Consider the following 17,306-nt stretch of genomic DNA (forward strand, 5'->3'; position numbering starts at 1 on the left):
CACGCTCTTTGTTAACAAGAGTCCCGAAAGTCAGCCAGCGCTCACCACGTGGACCGCCTCCTGGCCAGAGCAGCTGTAGGTGGTGTGCTTCCTCGTGGCAGAGAGCAAGCGCCACGCCATTGTCTAGAACTGTATCGTTCGTCACCCTCAAGTTCTGCGCCCACTGCTTACCATATCAGACCTTCAGTGCAGTCTTCTGTCAGCAAATGGATGAACCCTCCAAAACACTGCATTCAGTGAGGCTGCTCCAAGAAACAGTCCGCCGGAGGTAGTCAGCAGTCATCGTCGTCTTCCTCTGGGGTAGTTAACTGCTTCCTATGCAACCAAAAGTCAAGCAAAATTGCTAAGCAAATTTCCTGGCCAAGGGAAATGTGTCAGATACTTTTGCACAAGTCAGTAGAGAATTGCAATGACTGGCACTGTAGAGTGGAGCATCCTTTTAACCATGATGGACAGATAGAAAATTGAAAGTTATGTCAGATACCTCCAAGAAGTGGAGAGGACTGGTGAGGCTTCTACTAATTTGACCATTGCTAGAATTGCAGGGCTTCTAGTAGGTATCCCTCGGTAGAAAGTGGGGAAAAGTCCACAATGCTTAAGGCCCAGCAGCAGTATAGAGGAGCAAGGTTACTCATCGAAAGAGGTACATGTTTACCTCAGAGGAAGCAGCGAGTCATAGTGAAGCAAGCAGCCATGTGATGTAAGGTACATCTGTGCAGATGTGGTAACCGCGTATCAGCCCAATGGTGTGTGTGGCCACTATCCACAGCATCTCATTTATTGTGAAGGAGATTCATCCTTCTCACCCAGGAAGGATTATCTTCATACCTCTGTCTTAAGCACTGAATGAGACAGGAGTGGACGTAAAGAATGTGGGCTAGCCCACTCTAGATATTTTGCCACAGCAGCTCTGTTGGTCAGGGATATAATAAAACATGATTTATGACTGACAGAAATATTCTGGCAAAAGATCAGCATTAGTAGTTGTGCTGAAAGGTTCTAGTAACAGAAAGTCTTCCTTATGTGTTGTAGCTACACAGCGTTTTGTGATAGATCACTGCAGCTGTACAGTGGTATCTTCACATGGTTCAGTCCTGACCTAACCCAGGATTCAGACGTATCAGGTTAAATTCACTTTGCATCAGTCACCTTAACTCTGGCATTTTCCAATTTTTGAGGAGTATGCATTCTTACTAACATGCTGATGATGATTGTTTGTATTCATGTCCATACAATTTAGGGGAAGGAATATAATACAGGTAAATAATTTGTATGAAGTGTTGATTTATGGACAGAATTAGCCCATCTGCATATCTAGAAATAAAAACAGATACTTGTATGTATTCTTTATTACAGCTCCATCCAGTAGAAAACCAGGGGACCCTCTGGTTATTTCTGATATCAAGAAAGGAAGTGTTGCTCACAGGTAAGACAATCAAGCTCCCAGTAAAAAAATCTGTTTCCATTGTGTAGCCAGACAGACTCAAGTTAAATGGAGGGAAGTTGAAAGAGACCGTGCTTTTTTTTTTTTTTTTTTTTTTTTTTTTGTAAAAAGCAGTTACAAATGAAAAGTCCAGCATATTAAGAAATAATTGTTTTTAAAAAATCCATCTCATTTCTATAATAATGTTCATACCTTCTAAAATACCTTGTGTTAGTGTTACTAGAATTTCATATAAGCTTGTTTGCTTGTTCACAGAACTGGGACACTCGAACTGGGTGATAAGTTGCTTGCAATAGATAACATTCGACTTGACAATTGCTCAATGGAAGATGCTGTCCAGATCCTTCAGCACTGTGAGGACCTTGTAAAGTTAAAGATCCGCAAAGATGAAGATAATTCCGGTATTAGCAGTGAGCCTATTGCAGATTCTTGTGGTTTTTCAGGATTTTTAGAACATAGGGTTATTATTTTGGATTTAAATTTTAGTGATTTTTTTTTTCTAAATATGGCTGATTTATGCTAATGCTAATCAGAAAATGTCACACTAAAAAGAATTTTGATGGTATATAAAGTTTTGAATTTTCTCAGTGGCTATATTGCCTGCAGGAGCTGCACTGCAAAATGAGGTCTTCGGTTTTCTGGAAAGGCAATTTCCCCTCAGGTGCAGCCAAGTAAGGTTGATCTTTCTCTTATCAGCGTATTGAGATTTTCTCTGCTTTTGAGATTGGAATCATGGTTAGCAAAGCATGGATCCATAGGCCTCAGTTCTCCAGCAGGGTGGTGAAGTGCATGCTTTGTCCATAAACTTACAAACTTGACTTCAGTGTGACTGTTCACGTGCTTAAAGGTAAGTAGTACTTTACACACTGTGCTGGATGGCAGATGGAGGAGCAATGTCTGATCAGCCCAGTGGAAGTAATGGAGCTGCCATCATTTTGCACACCTACATCTACTAATATTCCTGGATATTCCCCATTATGGATTCTGTAAGAGCAGAATTTCTGCCTGGAGATAATAAAGCGAGTTCTGTTATGCATTCTAGTGGCAAAGGAAGTTAGACAATTATAACTGCCATTACTGCAGGGATTTATATTACAGCATTACACAAAAGCATGAACTGTAGATTCACTTGTCATAAGCTCTATACAACCTCACAGCAAAAAGGCACAGCCTGCCACACTTTATTATTTAAAATCAAGTGCAACTGTCGAAATGGCATTTCGAATTGCACTAGAATGCTCTTTTCCTTTAATTGCTTTTGAAAGCAAACAGAAGTATCTTCTCACTATGATCAGCACAAAGCAAAGGCGGATGCATTTAGCGCCTTGTGCAAATTGGCTTTCAGAAGTAAATTTTGATACAGCAAGGTGAATGGCCACTGCTCAGCAGGATATTGTGGTTAGGTCCCCGCAAGTGGTGAGGTGGAATTTGCTACACATAGTTGGTCCATCTTGGACAGAGGCTGGCCAAACTGGCTGTGGGCTGTACGTCCAAAAGGACACCTGACTGACAGTTGCTTTGCAAAACTGAGCAAAGCAGGCATCTTATGAAGAGCAAACTGCAGCTGCACTTGGCAGATGATTGACAGGAAAAACGCCTGTAGAAGGAAGTTTGAGTTTTCTCCTGCACAAGAGGGGGTCTATCTTTTAAGTGTTCATGGCACCTAGGATCCCTCCTTCGCCTTCTTCCCCTCATTTGGAAGACTCCTTCTCATTCATAACCCTGCAGAGAAATTACCAACAGACCATAGAAGAGGGGCGTGAGTTAAAGCTATGTAGAAGAAGTAGTAACTTCTCCAACACTTTCAAGCATTTGTGGGTTTGTCCTGTGTGTGTCATGTCGTCTCCCCGCTCCCCCTCATCTTGTGGACTTAATCTTTTTCTAGGACAGCTTCCATTTCCATTGAAGTTGGTACACATTTTCTGTTGCTGTTACTGAAATGTGGATTTCAGTCTCCACTCATGTAAAGTAACATCTTTGCTCTCCTAGGTATTGCACACCATGGCAGCTGGTACAGATTTTAGTCTGAGTGGGATTCTTATTCCATGGTTTTCTTTTATACATTCACATTGCTTATTTTACAGTTACATCATATAGCTATATCAAGATTCTCACACAAGTACAGTGTCTTATCCAGACACGATTGGTGTAACTGAACAGATTCAAATGTAAATGGACAGCTACTCGGAGACCTACTGAACAAAATTCTCTATACAAATGGTTCTTGTAGCAGTTAAGTGTCAAAGTGTAATTGAAAGTATTTATAGCAGATTTCAGGTACTTTGAAATCTAAAATTAATGTCTCCTGAAATGCTAAAGAAAAAATACTTTAAAAACCAGTGGCAAAACAGTAGCAAAGGCATAGCAAAAAGTGTACCTCAATTAAGATAAATTTTTGTTTATTTGCCATTAGTTTATTTATGAAAGTCTGTTTTCTCACAAAGGGAAGAAGTGTGCTTCTCAAACTCAACAGAAAAAAATCGTTAATAAATTCCCCAAGAAAAGGAAAGCCTGATGCTAATAGATGAGTAGGTGTGGAGCACTCCAAAACAATTTCTAAATCACAGAATGAGATTAATATTTAAACTTTTTTCTGATTTCTCGTGGCATGCTTTTTTCAGGAGGTGAAGGCAGGGAGCAGGGGTTCTTCCTCCCTAGGTTCTCGTTTCCTCACTGTCTTTCAAACTCTTTTTATATTCATTTTTAAGTATTTCTAGCTTCTAGCTCTGCTTTCTTCCTTCTGTTTTTTCTTCCTCTGCTGACTCTCCAACTCCTCCCTTCTCCAGACAGTTGTATGTGTCTCAGAGCTGTGTTCTCAGAGCCAACCGTGCAGGTGAGGCCAGCAGCAGGGTAGTACGTTACGTGCTCCCCCAGACCATCCTCTTCTTTGCCTTTTTGTCTGTATTGATCAGATGTTACTCTGAAGAGCAAGAGGCTAGCGGACAGAGCAGAGGTGCTGCAGCACAGAGGGTCTGCTTTATCAAATGTGGTTTCCTAGAACTATCCACAATTGCAACACAAGAAAAGAAAGAAGGAGAATCTCAAAAACATGAGACCCAAAACCATGGTAGTTTGATTGTATTTCCTCCCCAGATGGAAGTATGCTTTCAGCAGTTTTTCTCGTCTTTTTTTTTTTTTTTGCCAGCTTCCCAAACTGAGGACAGTTTTATTTCCTGATTAACCTAGTGGCTACCACTCTTTTTTTGAATATCCGAGTTCTTTGCTTTCATGGCAAAACTGGCCTTCATTGGAATTCAGGCCACATGCATGCCGTGTTCTCACATAGTTCACATTTCTGCTGCCTGGAAAGAGCGCTACAGAGAACAGTGTAGCAATTTGACATTTGTTGCAGCCTGCCATTAATTTTCTTAACTAGGCCTAACCAGAAGCCAGACATAATGGACCAGTCTCCTTTTCCAGTCATTCACTAAGATCTATAAACTTCCAACTCTCATGTGGCAGGGCTGCTGTATGATTAATAACTTCTTACTCACTCACTGTTGATAGCGGAGAAACATCAGGATTGTGTCGACCCTTAGCAAATATTGGCTGTTAGATTTTCAAGTAGCTTGGTGGATTACTTTTCATCCTTCAGTTGAAGTCTTGTATGGTGTCAATGCCACACCTGTGTAAACGTTATCAGCGTTAGGTCCCAGAGGATTTGTCTTTGTTCCATAAATGCTCCAGCAAGCAAGCAAGAGCTGCCACTCTTCTGCGGTGCAGTGGCAGCTCACGTGCTAGCCCGCTGTGTGCCGGCCAGAGGCTTCCAGTGGGGTCTTGGGAGTTGGGCGCTTCTGGAAAGAGCATGTCGGGTAAAGTGTAGTTGATGTGGACTGTGCCAAAACACTGATGATGCCCCACATAGGAATACAAGGCCCACACTAGGCATGAAAATCCCAGTATTCTTTGCTGAATAAACACCACTAATTCTTCTCTCCTTTGATTCTCTATGTGTACTGTTTTCTTTACGTGGATAGCAAGGGGGAAATAGGAGAGAGTTGGGGAGCTAAAGTCCCACATTTTCTGCAAATTGGGAAGAAACAAAGTAGCTCCAAAGATACTAGTGTTTTTCCAGCTCTGCTTAAGTACTATGTTCAGCATTAGAAGAAAGCAACTCTTTGAAGCTTTGCTAGCAAAACAGGTATCTTTTTTCCTTTTAAAGTTTTTCTCTCTACAGGAACAGAAATGGGAACATTTGAATTTTCTAACTTGTCTCAGGTTAGTTCTAGTAACACTTATGGAATGTGCGTCCTAGACATTTTCCACACTCGCTGAGCTGTTTGAAATGTCATTACCCACAGATCTAGGAAAAGTTGCCTGCCAGGCCAGACATCCTGGCTGAATACCAATATCATAAGATGGGCAAGGGAGCATTTGTTATTTTGATCTGAGGAGAAATCTGGCATTTTAGATTTTAAAATATCCCTTCACAACTCAAAGATACTGGAGTTGATTGCTCTCCTGCTGTGATTTTTTTTTTATAATATGTAAAGAGCATGCACTGTATAAACACAGGAGCCTTTCTTATTGCTGCAACACCTGTTGGGTATTGTTTAAGGAAAATACATTGTATTTAAGCTTTTCTGGTGATGAATTATTCTCCGTTTCTGATGATTATTTGGTGAGACTTAAAATTTCAAAATAATGCAAATTACTTCATGCAATATAATGAAATCAAAACTAATAGAGTTATTATTCAACTTGGTTGATAATTCAGAAGCTATTTTTAATTCCGTTACAAAAGCTTAAAACTTGTCCATCAAAAACATGGGATATATTTCAGGTTCTCTTAGTAAGAGAGCTGTTCATCTTATCATGACTTTTGACATTTCCCACAATTCTTTTAAGGAAGTTTGGTTTTAAAACTTTTGAATTATCTTTGATTCTAAATACCTTCTATTCATTTCAAGAAACAGATGAGTACCAGTATTTATACAATAGTAGTAACTTGTCTTTTCTCTAATAATGTGCCCTCGGGGCGAAGGCGGCCAAAACAGCCTCCTGGGCTGCATCAGGCAGAGCGCTGCCAGCCGGCCGAGGGAGGTGATCCTTCCCCTCTGCTCAGCCCTGGGAGACACACCGGGAGCGCTGGGTCCAGTCCGGGGCTCCCCAGTACAACCCAGGCAGGCACGTACTGCAGCGGGTCCGGCGAAGGGCCACAAAGATGGTGAAGGGGCTAGAGCATCTCTCCTGTGAGGAACGGCTGAGAGAGCTGGGACTGTTCAGCCCGGGGAGGAGAAGGCTCCGGGGGATCTTATCAAGGTGTATAACTATCTGAAGGGAGGATGTAAAGCAGACGGAGCCAGGCTCTCTTCAGTGGTGCCCAGCGACAGGACCAGAGGCCGTGGGCACAAACTGAAACACGGGAGGTTCCCTCTGAGCATCAGGAAACACTTTTTCACCGTGAGGGCGACCGAGCACTGGCACAGGTTGCCCGGGGAGGCTGTGGAGTCTCCATCCTCGGAGACATTCAAAAGCCGTCTGGACACGGTCCTGGGCAGCCTGATCCTGGTGGCCCTGCTTGGGCAGGGGGTTGGACAAGACGACATCCAGAGGTCCCTTCCAACCTCAGTCATCCTCTGATTCTGTAACAAAATAGCCTGAAGTTATATTTTAATAGGAAAGAAGATACAAAGATTTTAAATGGAGTAAAATGTAGTCTTAACAGAATGAGGGGAGTTTTTCTGTTGACTTCAGTGTAATCAGGCTTTGGCAATAAAAAAGAAATTGCGCAAGAGAGAAATTGGGGGAGGGGGGTGTTTGGGTTTGGTTTTTTGTTTTCAAAATAATCCAGTAGAATATGATTAAGAAGTGTATCTGAAATGTAATCCTTTGAAAATGTTGTTTGATTACGAGTCACTAGACTGAATATGCTATTTTTTTCATTCCCTCTTTCATAAGAAACCAATTGCATCCCCTTGGCATTTATTGCAGATGAACAAGAGAGCTCTGGAGCAATTATTTATACTGTTGAGCTCAAGCGCTATGGTGGGCCTCTTGGAATTACAATCTCTGGTACTGAGGAGCCTTTTGATCCCATAATCATTTCCAGCCTTACAAAAGGAGGATTAGCTGAAAGGTAAATTGGAAAGCAAATTATTTTTAAACATTCTTTTTGTCAAGATAAATCTTTATTTTATTTATGTGAAGATGCTAATTTTCATGGTTTAGCAATTTGTGGTTTTATAATTCTCCAAATCTGAGTTTATAATCTTTTTGCTGTTGTTTTTTGATCATTGCCAAGTTCAGGAGCATGAACAATATCTTAACAGGATGTTCTTGCACATACTATGGAAGACAGAGCAGAGGATTGTGGTCCTTATTATAAATCACCTAGGAAAGACTAGTCAATCAAACTGCTCAGTCACAGGAACACTTTAGCAGCCTTTTAAAAGCAATAGCCTTGTATAGTACAATAGGTAAGGAAAGCACTTCATGTGTCTAAGTTTATCTGAACCTAACTGTATACTTATCTGCCACTTATTTACACACACTGCATCTGTATGTGCACTTACATACACCATAGCAAGCATTATCCAAGGAGTAGAAATGCTCCTCATGGTAACTGATGGATAGAAAATAATGAAAATGCTAAGTTTTTCTATCACCTGTTATTTCTAAGATAGGTAGAGTCATTGCAACTGTGGTACCTTTAGTGGTGGTTTCAGAGAGAACTTAGAGCACGCAAAACATGATACTGTGCACAGCCAGAACAAACAGTGCATTTACACAAAGAGAATTTATTTTCTTCTCTTGATGATCCATCCTGAACGCCATGTTGGTGAAATAGCTGGTTACTTGCTCACACTGCCATTATCTGTTATGTTGTGAGACTTCTAGAAATTTGACTCATTTCAGAACATACTGAGCTGTCTGAGATTGCTCTTAAACAGGTGGGCTGCAATGAGTATCATCCATAGGTGATTAACTCAACTACCGCAGTAACACAGAAATCCACATCTCCATGCCTCAGCTCTGCTATTGTCACTACAACAAAGGTGACTTGCTTTAAGCATTTCTAACAAAGAATTACTCTGTAACACAGCAATAAAAGCAAAATGAAAGAAAGGGAGATGAGACTTTCATGCCTTTGTTGTTTTTTATGCTCTCTTCTCAATGTTTTACTTCTCTCTCTCATTGTAGGACTGGGGCAATTCACATAGGAGACAGAATCCTAGCAATAAACAGTAGCAGTCTGAAAGGAAAACCTTTGAGTGAAGCCATTCATTTATTACAGATGGCAGGAGAAACTGTCACCTTGAAAATCAAGAAGCAGACAGATGGTGAGTATGGCCAAGGGCAGCATCAGTGGTCTTTAATGCATGTGTTGTTACAGATTAACAAGCATTTAGGCCATCCCTGGAAAAATGTCGTGTCAGTAGTAAAAAGCATATTCTTAGAACTGCAGTAAAGCAATGACCACCACCCCGTTTGTTTTTTTTGTTTATAATCCTATTCAGCTACCAGTCCCAAGAAATTTTCTGTCCCTGTGGGTCACATAAGTGAACTGAGTGATGCTGAAGATGAAACCTCTGCTGCACAGAAATCTGGCAAACTCTCAGACATCTATTCCACTACAGTCCCAAGTGTTGACAGCGCCGTAGAGTCATGGGATGGCTCTGGTATTGATACCAGCTTTGGAAATCAAGGTACTATCAAGAATGCAATCAACATTTAAAGTAGAAATGATCACCTTCATGGTTGACCTTCCTTTGCCTTAAAGAGAACTTTATCTGTACCAACTTTAAACCCTGTGCTTTGTAATGTGCAGGTGTCTTATTATGACCACACACCTCACCAGGCAGCATGATTTCTTACACTTGGCTGGCCTCAGCTTCATTTTTTCATGACAATGTGATGTGTTATGAAGTATTTATCAATATATTAACAGGCTTTTGTTAGCTTTACTGACATCTGAATAGCCAGGTCCATAGCTCATCCACAACTAAATGAGTTTATCCTTCAAATACAGATCAATGCAAGACACAGAACAGACTGAAGATTTTCAGAAATTTGATGTCCATGTGCAGTAATTTTTGACTGACAGCACATTTATTATAAACTGCTGAAGCAGGAACATTAGGCATTGCTTATGATTTGTAAATCATTTGCTTCTTCCTCATTCCTGCAGGATTAACATCTAACTTTCAGCTCTCAAAAACAATCATTCTGTTTAAAGACATGATTTTCCTTAACACTAAATTTTCTACTTCTGGTTGGCTATTGTTTTATATAAGATTTTCAGATAATCTCATTTTAATTTGTAAGACACATTTATTAGGCAGTTGGGGATACGGACATCTTGTAGTGTTCTAGATAAAAAGAAAAATAACTTCTGCACAGCTTCAGTGTATTATTTAACTCTCTTTAAAATGTTTATTTCCATAGTAAAGCAGGTATTCCCACTACCTGGCAGGTATTTGGACAGGTAGATCCTTACCTCAAATAATTTTTTCTTGCTCTGGTTGCACACATTCTTTCAATGTTATTTCTCTGTTTCTTTCTGTTGCTTTCCAGGAGCATGGGTAGTAGCTCATGGACAGCTGTTTTGTACTCTCACACAGAGAACTGAAACCGAGCTCTGCCCAGCAGATTTCCCATCTAGACTGAAGTTCTGTGCTGATTACTTTCATTGCTATTCTCTAATGTGCCTGCTCAGTGATAACACTGGAGCTTTCTTCTGGAAAGCAGAACGTTTCCTTTGAAACCTGCTGAGCTACTCGAGATTAAGAAGTAGCTGATGTCACTACTAGTGGCCACTTTTTCTGTTCTTTAATTTTTAAGTATTTCTTAGCCTTACTGCATATATTTGGCATCAACTTACTTTAAACAAGACAGTCTCAACACATTTAATTATAACTCCCGTTTTCTACATTTTACTTTTAATTTACTGCTACATATAACATTTTATTTAGTACTGAATGTATCGGTCTATATTCCCTCTGTATAATTTGTATTTCACTGGAGTTAGAGTTGGGATGAATTTGTCCCCTTTTCTGTTTTTAACTGTTTTGGTCAGTTTATCAAAATAAATCATGTTATATTTTCTTCTGATATTTTTAAGTTCTAAGGAGAAATATTGCTGAAGAAGTGCCAAAATTATAGTTCTCATTTCCTGGATGAATTGATGATATTTGGAGCAAATCGTTCCACTGTGGAAAGGTCTGAGGCCCAGACTGCTTTCCAAAGACCTGATGATTTGGATGCCACACCAAAACTAAACCAGTATCTCAAAGCAGACTTTTTTTCTAACTGCCTTGAAAAAATCAGCCCAGACTTGGCTGGATACATGGCACTTGTGCTAAACAGCCTGAGTGTAATCAGATTTGTGCCTTATCCCTTGCTGTGGTACTAATGTGACCCAGATTTCTATTAAAGTTCATTCTGTCTTGACCTGTCAAGTGGAGTTTGGCTTCTCTCCAAACCTTTCTTGGCATAAGCACAGGCCAAGCAAATTGAGGAGTTTGGGGAATGTTTCTGGAGCACCAGATAATGCTTTATCCTATTAGGTACTAATTTAATGCTGGTGAGCAGTCTTTTCTCTCCTTGAATTAATACCCCATTTTGTACCTTTGTCTAATGTGTCTGCCTTACTAATCCGGAGCCTTCCCCACACAGCAGTCACATTTTCACAACCAAAACCCTTCCTAGAATCTGGGAGTATGTTTAATGCCAATTCCTAGAATCTGGGAGTATGTTAATGTCTGCCAATTAGCTGGAAAATGCACACGACTCTGTAGTTACGTGGGATTTGAGGGAGACAGGTCTAGACTGATTTATGGAAGCAAATTGCCCTCTTTTGAGAGGTGACAGCAGTGATATTTGTTAGTCATCAACAAAATAGAACTTCCTAATCCAATATGCACATCAGAAAACACCAACTGTAGAGCTCGAAAAGGAATATGTCAAGATGAAATATATATATATATATATAGCAGCTCTACCATAATGGATTTTGCTTACCAGATCAGCATCAGACTGTGACAAGTCGATCCATGTGTTCTTCTTGATACATCACTTGCAAGCCAGACTGTCTGGTTCCTACTTCGAATTCAAATTACACGTAATTCAGTTAAAGAAATACTATTGAACTAATATCAACATTGCTTGTATGATAAAAGCACCCAGAAATAAACTCTTCAGATATAAAGGCTGTCTGATGCCACTGAGGCAGCCTTGAGATATTTGGAAATGGCTGGTAGAGAAATCACTTTCTGCAAGGTGAGCTTTCCAAGGGCGTATATTGGTCCTGGGCATGTGTGCCATCGTGAGACAGGCCTTTTGTCAGCTCTCGGAGCCCTAGCAGCAAGCAGTAGCTCTGCTGAGCGCCGGTCCCCCTTCCGCCAAGGGGCGCGGGTACAGAGATTCCCACGCTGGCCTTTCTGCGGGGCAGTGCGGGGGTCTGACAGCGCGGGCCCGCCTTTCTATGGATGAGTCCTTGCCTCGGCGGCGCCGAGAAAGAGACAGCCGCCCTCCTTCCTCTTCTGGCATTCCTCCAGTTAATGCTCACTCGAGAGCCTCTGTACCGTGCCAAATTTTGCATCTAGGTAGCCGTTCTGTAGACTGGTAGTATTGCGCATAATTGACACTAATATGTCACTAATTTTTGGCTGCATTGCTTCCAGATTTTGAGAAAGTTACCAGGAGAAAGAAAAAACTTTCTTGCTAGTTCTCTGAAAAGTCAAGTTGATGGGGTTTTTTAATGCATCCTTGAAAACTCTTTTTTCAAGAGGTCGGAAGTGCAGTTTTCTTAATAGCTTAGGTTTAATTTTGGGCATGTCGCACATGACCACGTTGACACATATTTAACGCATCCATAACATAATTTATTCACTACTGTTCAATGTGTGGTGTCAAATTGGAAAGTGATAAATTGTGAAGGTGTCTAGAACTAAACATTAGAAGCAGCTGAGACATAAACAGTAGGAGAACAGTGTTAAATAGAAGATTTTGCTTTCAATGGACTTTCACAGGAGAAGCTCTAAAGCATACCTAATTCCAAGTATAATTTAGGTCATCAATAATCTGACTACTGCTGTGAAAAAAAGGTAGCAAACATGAGTCCACAGCCAAGTTCTAGAGAGCCCAGCTTCAGAAATGTGCTTTTCTGTCATTACAACATACACAGTGCTGTAAATATATAATTTTTCTTTTTAGGACACAGCTATCAGGCTTCGGGATACAACTTCAATACCTATGAATGGAGGAGTCCCAAACAGACTAGTTTGTCCCCTCCAAGCAAACCACGAAACCACCCATTTCACGATACAGGGCTGAGTGATGACGAATGGGACCGACCTCCAGCAAGCAGGTAAGTTCCCATATGAGTTTCTGTGTTTCTGATTTGCAGCTGCAGCAGTGCCTCAAAAATGAACAGTTACTGTCTGGAATGAAATTATGTTTCTCCAGTGCAGCTGCAACAGCTTTTCCTATAAATATGAGATATAGTATTTATACTTCGTGAAACCTATTAGGGTAGATTAGTGACATTTATGGAAGATTATGATGCCAAAACCAAGGCATATATATTTATTTTGAGTTACTTCAGACAAAAAACCCACAGCACTTATTATTAAGAATAAACAAACAAAAAAATTAGGGCATTCCCCTGGGTAGGCTTCAGAAAAAACCTCCTGTTTTCTACTCCACAGAAATAAACCTACAAATAAAGTGGCTAAAGACAACTGGCATGTTAATCTTTTGTCTTCCATGAAAATTACTCTTTTTGGTTTGGGCAAAGAAGCAGAAATTACAGTCGTCTTCCATAAATGCTTGAGACATCTGTAGTGATTCAGTAGGAGAACAGAGTGATCCAGGTAGAAATGTCTTGTCCAAAGCTATGGTAGTTTGCCATGCATTCATTCCTCTTCTTCTGAGAATTAAATCTCCTTTTCAATGAATTTCTCTGCAGACAAAAGAACTTCCTGAGGGAAAAATGCTTAGCTGACAGTGCTTGGAGACAGTGAAAGACCCAAAAGTCTTTTATTCTGTATTCTAAGGATGATCCAGCAGTGGAACCGTTGCAGAGACTTGGGTGATTCCTGCCAAAGAACAGTTCTTCCTCAGACAAGGGAAGACAGACATCACAGTTAGAAAGATTTCTGTGCTCTTTGTACCCATCCTCAGGGCTTGCAGACACGCATGTCCTTCATCAGAAATACACTTTCTTGTGAGAAATTCAAGTTTAGTACTAAAGAAAACCTTTCTGGTCCCTGTATAAACATACTGCATAAGTAAATCCATAAGATCCAGTCTGTTACCTTTGAAATACAAATCAAGGGAAAGCTTAGATGCCAATGCTGCTTTTCAGAATCTGAATGACAAATCCTCTGATACAGTAGATTGCCCAGTGGCATTTTGTCTGGAGACAAGTCTGGCAAGATGATAGCAAAGATCTGGGCAAGTATGAACTCCTAGTCCATATCCAGCTCCTTTGGTCCCTACTGGCCAGAAGCATACTAGAAGTTTTCATAGGCTAGTCAGTGGACAATATTTAATAAAGGAAATGACCATAGTTTTCTTCATATGTCCCATTCTTGGTAAGTTAATTCCTTTCATTTCATAGCAGCATCTTTACCACAGTTAAAGCCCATATTTTGTTTCTCAGGTGAGATGCAGCCATAGATTCCAGAACACCTACTGTTTTGCAGCTTGTTGTGGTTTAACCGCAGCCGGCATCTAAGCACCATCCAGCCACTCGCTCGCTCCCCCCTCCCACCCCCAGTACGATGGGGGAGAGAATCGGAAAAATAAGTAAAACTCGTGGGCTGAGATAAAGACAGTTTAACAGGACAGAAAAGGATGGGAACATAATAATAGAATATACAAAACAAGTGATGCACAATGCAGTTACTCACCACTCGCTGACCAGTGCCCAGCCAATCCCCGAGCCGCGGTGTCCCCCAGCCAACTTCCCCAGTTTATATACTGGGCGTGACATCATATGGTCTGGAATATCCCTTTGGCTCGTTCAGGCCAGCTGTGTCCCCTCCGCATTTCTTGTGCACCCCCAGCCTCCGCTGGCAGGGCAGTGTGAGAAGCTGAAAAATCCTTGACTTAATATAAACACTGCTTAGCAACGACTGAAACATCAGTGTGTTATCAACATTATTCTTATCCTAAATCCAAAACACAGCACTATACCAGCTACTAGGAAGAAAATTAACTTCATTCCAGCTGAAACCACGACACAGTTACATAAGTAATAAGCTGAAAAAGTTGATGAGCAGTGAACCGGGAAGCTGGATTGTAAAATACAGAATCTTCTAAATGAAAAGCATGTATTCTGCTACCATTTTAAAGCACCATTCAACAGAAAGTACGCACAGTAAAGAGTCTTCTTCTACCTGTCAGTGTGACTTACACCTGAAATACGTGGCACAAATTAAAATAATGACTATTTTAACCCCATATCTGTAAAATAGATTATGCCACACCTGGTGGTGTTCCTATAGCAAGTGCTGGCGTATTTGAGAAGGGCATGTCTGTTCTTCCAGTCTGTTACAGGGATCCCCAGAAAACCACCTCTTCTCTGCCTCTACCTAAGCAACTTACCACCTTCTCTAACACTAAAAAGTAATTTTTTCTTACCTTTATTTTGTGTAGCACAGCTTCCAAGAATATGTGGCAACAGAAGGAGACTGAGACATTGGGAGAGAACCGAGAAAACCAGTTAAAGCAAACTTCTGTAGAAAGAGCAGGGGGAGACATCAGGAGCATGAAGAAAGAGGGCAAGATGTGGAAGGGTGCCTCTGGTGGGCAAAGGAAAGGTGGGGGACAGCTGGAAGAGTGGAACACTTCCAGGTAGGAGAACGACGAGTGCACAGGAGTGAGATCCAGCTGGGCTGAGGTGGGGGTGGGAGGGGCCAGGGGAAGAGGGAAGAAAGGAAAAACAGTTGAAATGAGAAAAAGGAGAAAAACAGGGTAAAAGCAGAAAACACTTCATTAACATGCGTTGAGTGACAATGAAATTTCAGTTGGCAAGTGAATGAAACCAGAGTTTAAATCATTCTGTAGCTTGGTGTCTACCTATCACTGGCAGGTGTGACAAGTCTGTTATAGTTCCTACTCCAAGGAAAATTTTTTGCACATTAAAACAATATGTACAGGAATGAGTCTGCCAGATCCTAGAACATCCTATCACCTCCTGAATTTAAAAAAAAAAAAAAAAAAAAAAAAAATTGTCTCTCATATGGCAATAAGAACCAAGTAATAGGCACCTGTGTTTTCGTATCTGTCCCACTACCTCTCCTTCAGCATTTGTATGCATCTAAATTTCTGATGGCTCTTTGAATAAGCATCAGAAAACCAAATATATTCGTTATAGGTCAAAGAATATTTCACATGACATAAAATCAATCTCACAGGTTTCAGGAAAAAAAGCCATCTAAACGAGAAATTATTTTGGTACGTCTTTTTTTCTGGTGCAGTAGCTCAGCTACAAACCAGTTTATTCGCATGGCTGTAACGTAGATGCAGAAGTTGAGCATTTCACACACCAGGAGACAAGACTCAGAGAAAAGGCAAAAGAGAAGGTGAGGGTAGAAAAAGGAATTGCTTCAGCTAAAAAGGTGTCCAGACATATAGGCATCATGATGTCAGATTTCACAGAAGTCAGAGCAGAAATGGATCTCCAGTCCTAGGAAATCCAGTGTTTCCCATCACAGACGATTGCCTCAAATAATCCTGTTCATTAACTCAAGTCCTATTTTATATTATAATATTGGTATGGAATATAAAGAAAGGTATTTTAATGGATGAATTAGTCTATGTTCAATGTTGGCTATTAAAACAACTATTTAGGTTTATTGAAAAGAAGTCAAGGATCTTTCTAAAATCATGTTTTAAATACTTTCTTATCTTGCCTGGGAGGAATTGCATCTGTGATCTGAGTAGGTATTCTCACCATTGCTGTATCTATTGCAATATCTTAGAAGAGACACTGATGCTAGATGGAGAATCATTGCAATAAGAGATTGAAATGGCTGACCATTGTCTGCTTGACTGATCGTAACTGTAAGAAAGCATCTCTGAGGCAGAGTATCATCTGTGTAAAGCATTCAAGCTGTCGTCCGTTGTGCTGGGCAATTCTCCTATTTAAAAGCTATTCTGTTAACAGTGTTACATTCACGCTATTCTCAGTAATACATTGTTTGTCAAGCAAGGCCTCAGATGCTTCCATAATAGTGTTTGCTCTGTTTATGTGCTGTTAAGCACCACTAGCTGCAGTCCCTGGGCAGGTGCTCCAAAGTAACAGCTTGCTGCCACCAAAAGGGCAAATTCTCATCCTTTCCTTCCTCATCCTTCCCCTGTGTCTTTCACATAATCAGCCCCCTCCCGTGCAGCAGCTCTGACGCTTGTATGAACCTTCATTGAGCTGATTCCCCTTGCTAAGACAGCAGAAAACTCCTGCTTCCTCCCCACGCACACATACACTGGAATGGTGTTGCTTTGGGCTGTGTTGCTGCAGTCCAGAGTTGGCGTTTTTTATCAGACCTTTCTTGCTGGGCAATTTCCCTAAGCATCACTGTCATCAGCATCTTGCTCCAGAGTGGTAGTAATAAGGTTTCGGTGCGTTTATGAAACACCAGAGACCCGAGTCTCCATGCAAGACAGTTGCATCCCTGAAAGTTTCTCTGTGTTTGTGTATGAAATGACTGGAGCAGTTTATATGATGGCAGTCAGGTGGGCTTAAACTGATACTGATAAATGCAGCTTAGGCTGAAGGAATCAGGTAAAAAACACCACCATCCCTCTTCTGCAAAATGCTGTTTGCAAAAATGAGGGCTCTTTTCGTATTCCCTGGGAGAAGTCTGTGAGGTTGAAAGGTTTTTATTGCAAATACTTGTTGCACGGTGCAGCT

At 40.9% G+C, this 17,306-nt stretch overlaps 1 protein-coding gene across 10 annotated transcripts in view; it reads left to right on the forward strand.

Annotated features, from left to right (window-relative positions):
• GRIP1 (glutamate receptor interacting protein 1) overlaps positions 1-17,306 on the forward strand; it is a 328,811-nt gene that overhangs the window by 298,266 nt on the left and 13,239 nt on the right. For all 10 annotated transcript variants that reach the window (XM_030002723.2, XM_030002730.2, XM_030002731.2 and 7 more), the window contains 7 exons: positions 1,357-1,426; positions 1,700-1,845; positions 7,379-7,523; positions 8,588-8,727; positions 8,905-9,093; positions 12,602-12,755; positions 15,050-15,247. In XM_030002723.2, the coding sequence (XP_029858583.1) occupies positions 1,357-1,426; positions 1,700-1,845; positions 7,379-7,523; positions 8,588-8,727; positions 8,905-9,093; positions 12,602-12,755; positions 15,050-15,247 (1,042 nt within the window). The remainder of the gene's footprint in view (positions 1-1,356; positions 1,427-1,699; positions 1,846-7,378; positions 7,524-8,587; positions 8,728-8,904; positions 9,094-12,601; positions 12,756-15,049; positions 15,248-17,306) is intronic.

The sequence above is a fragment of the Aquila chrysaetos genome, chromosome 26 (genome assembly GCF_900496995.4).
Source record: "Aquila chrysaetos chrysaetos chromosome 26, bAquChr1.4, whole genome shotgun sequence".
Classification (NCBI taxonomy): Eukaryota; Metazoa; Chordata; class Aves; order Accipitriformes; family Accipitridae; genus Aquila; species Aquila chrysaetos.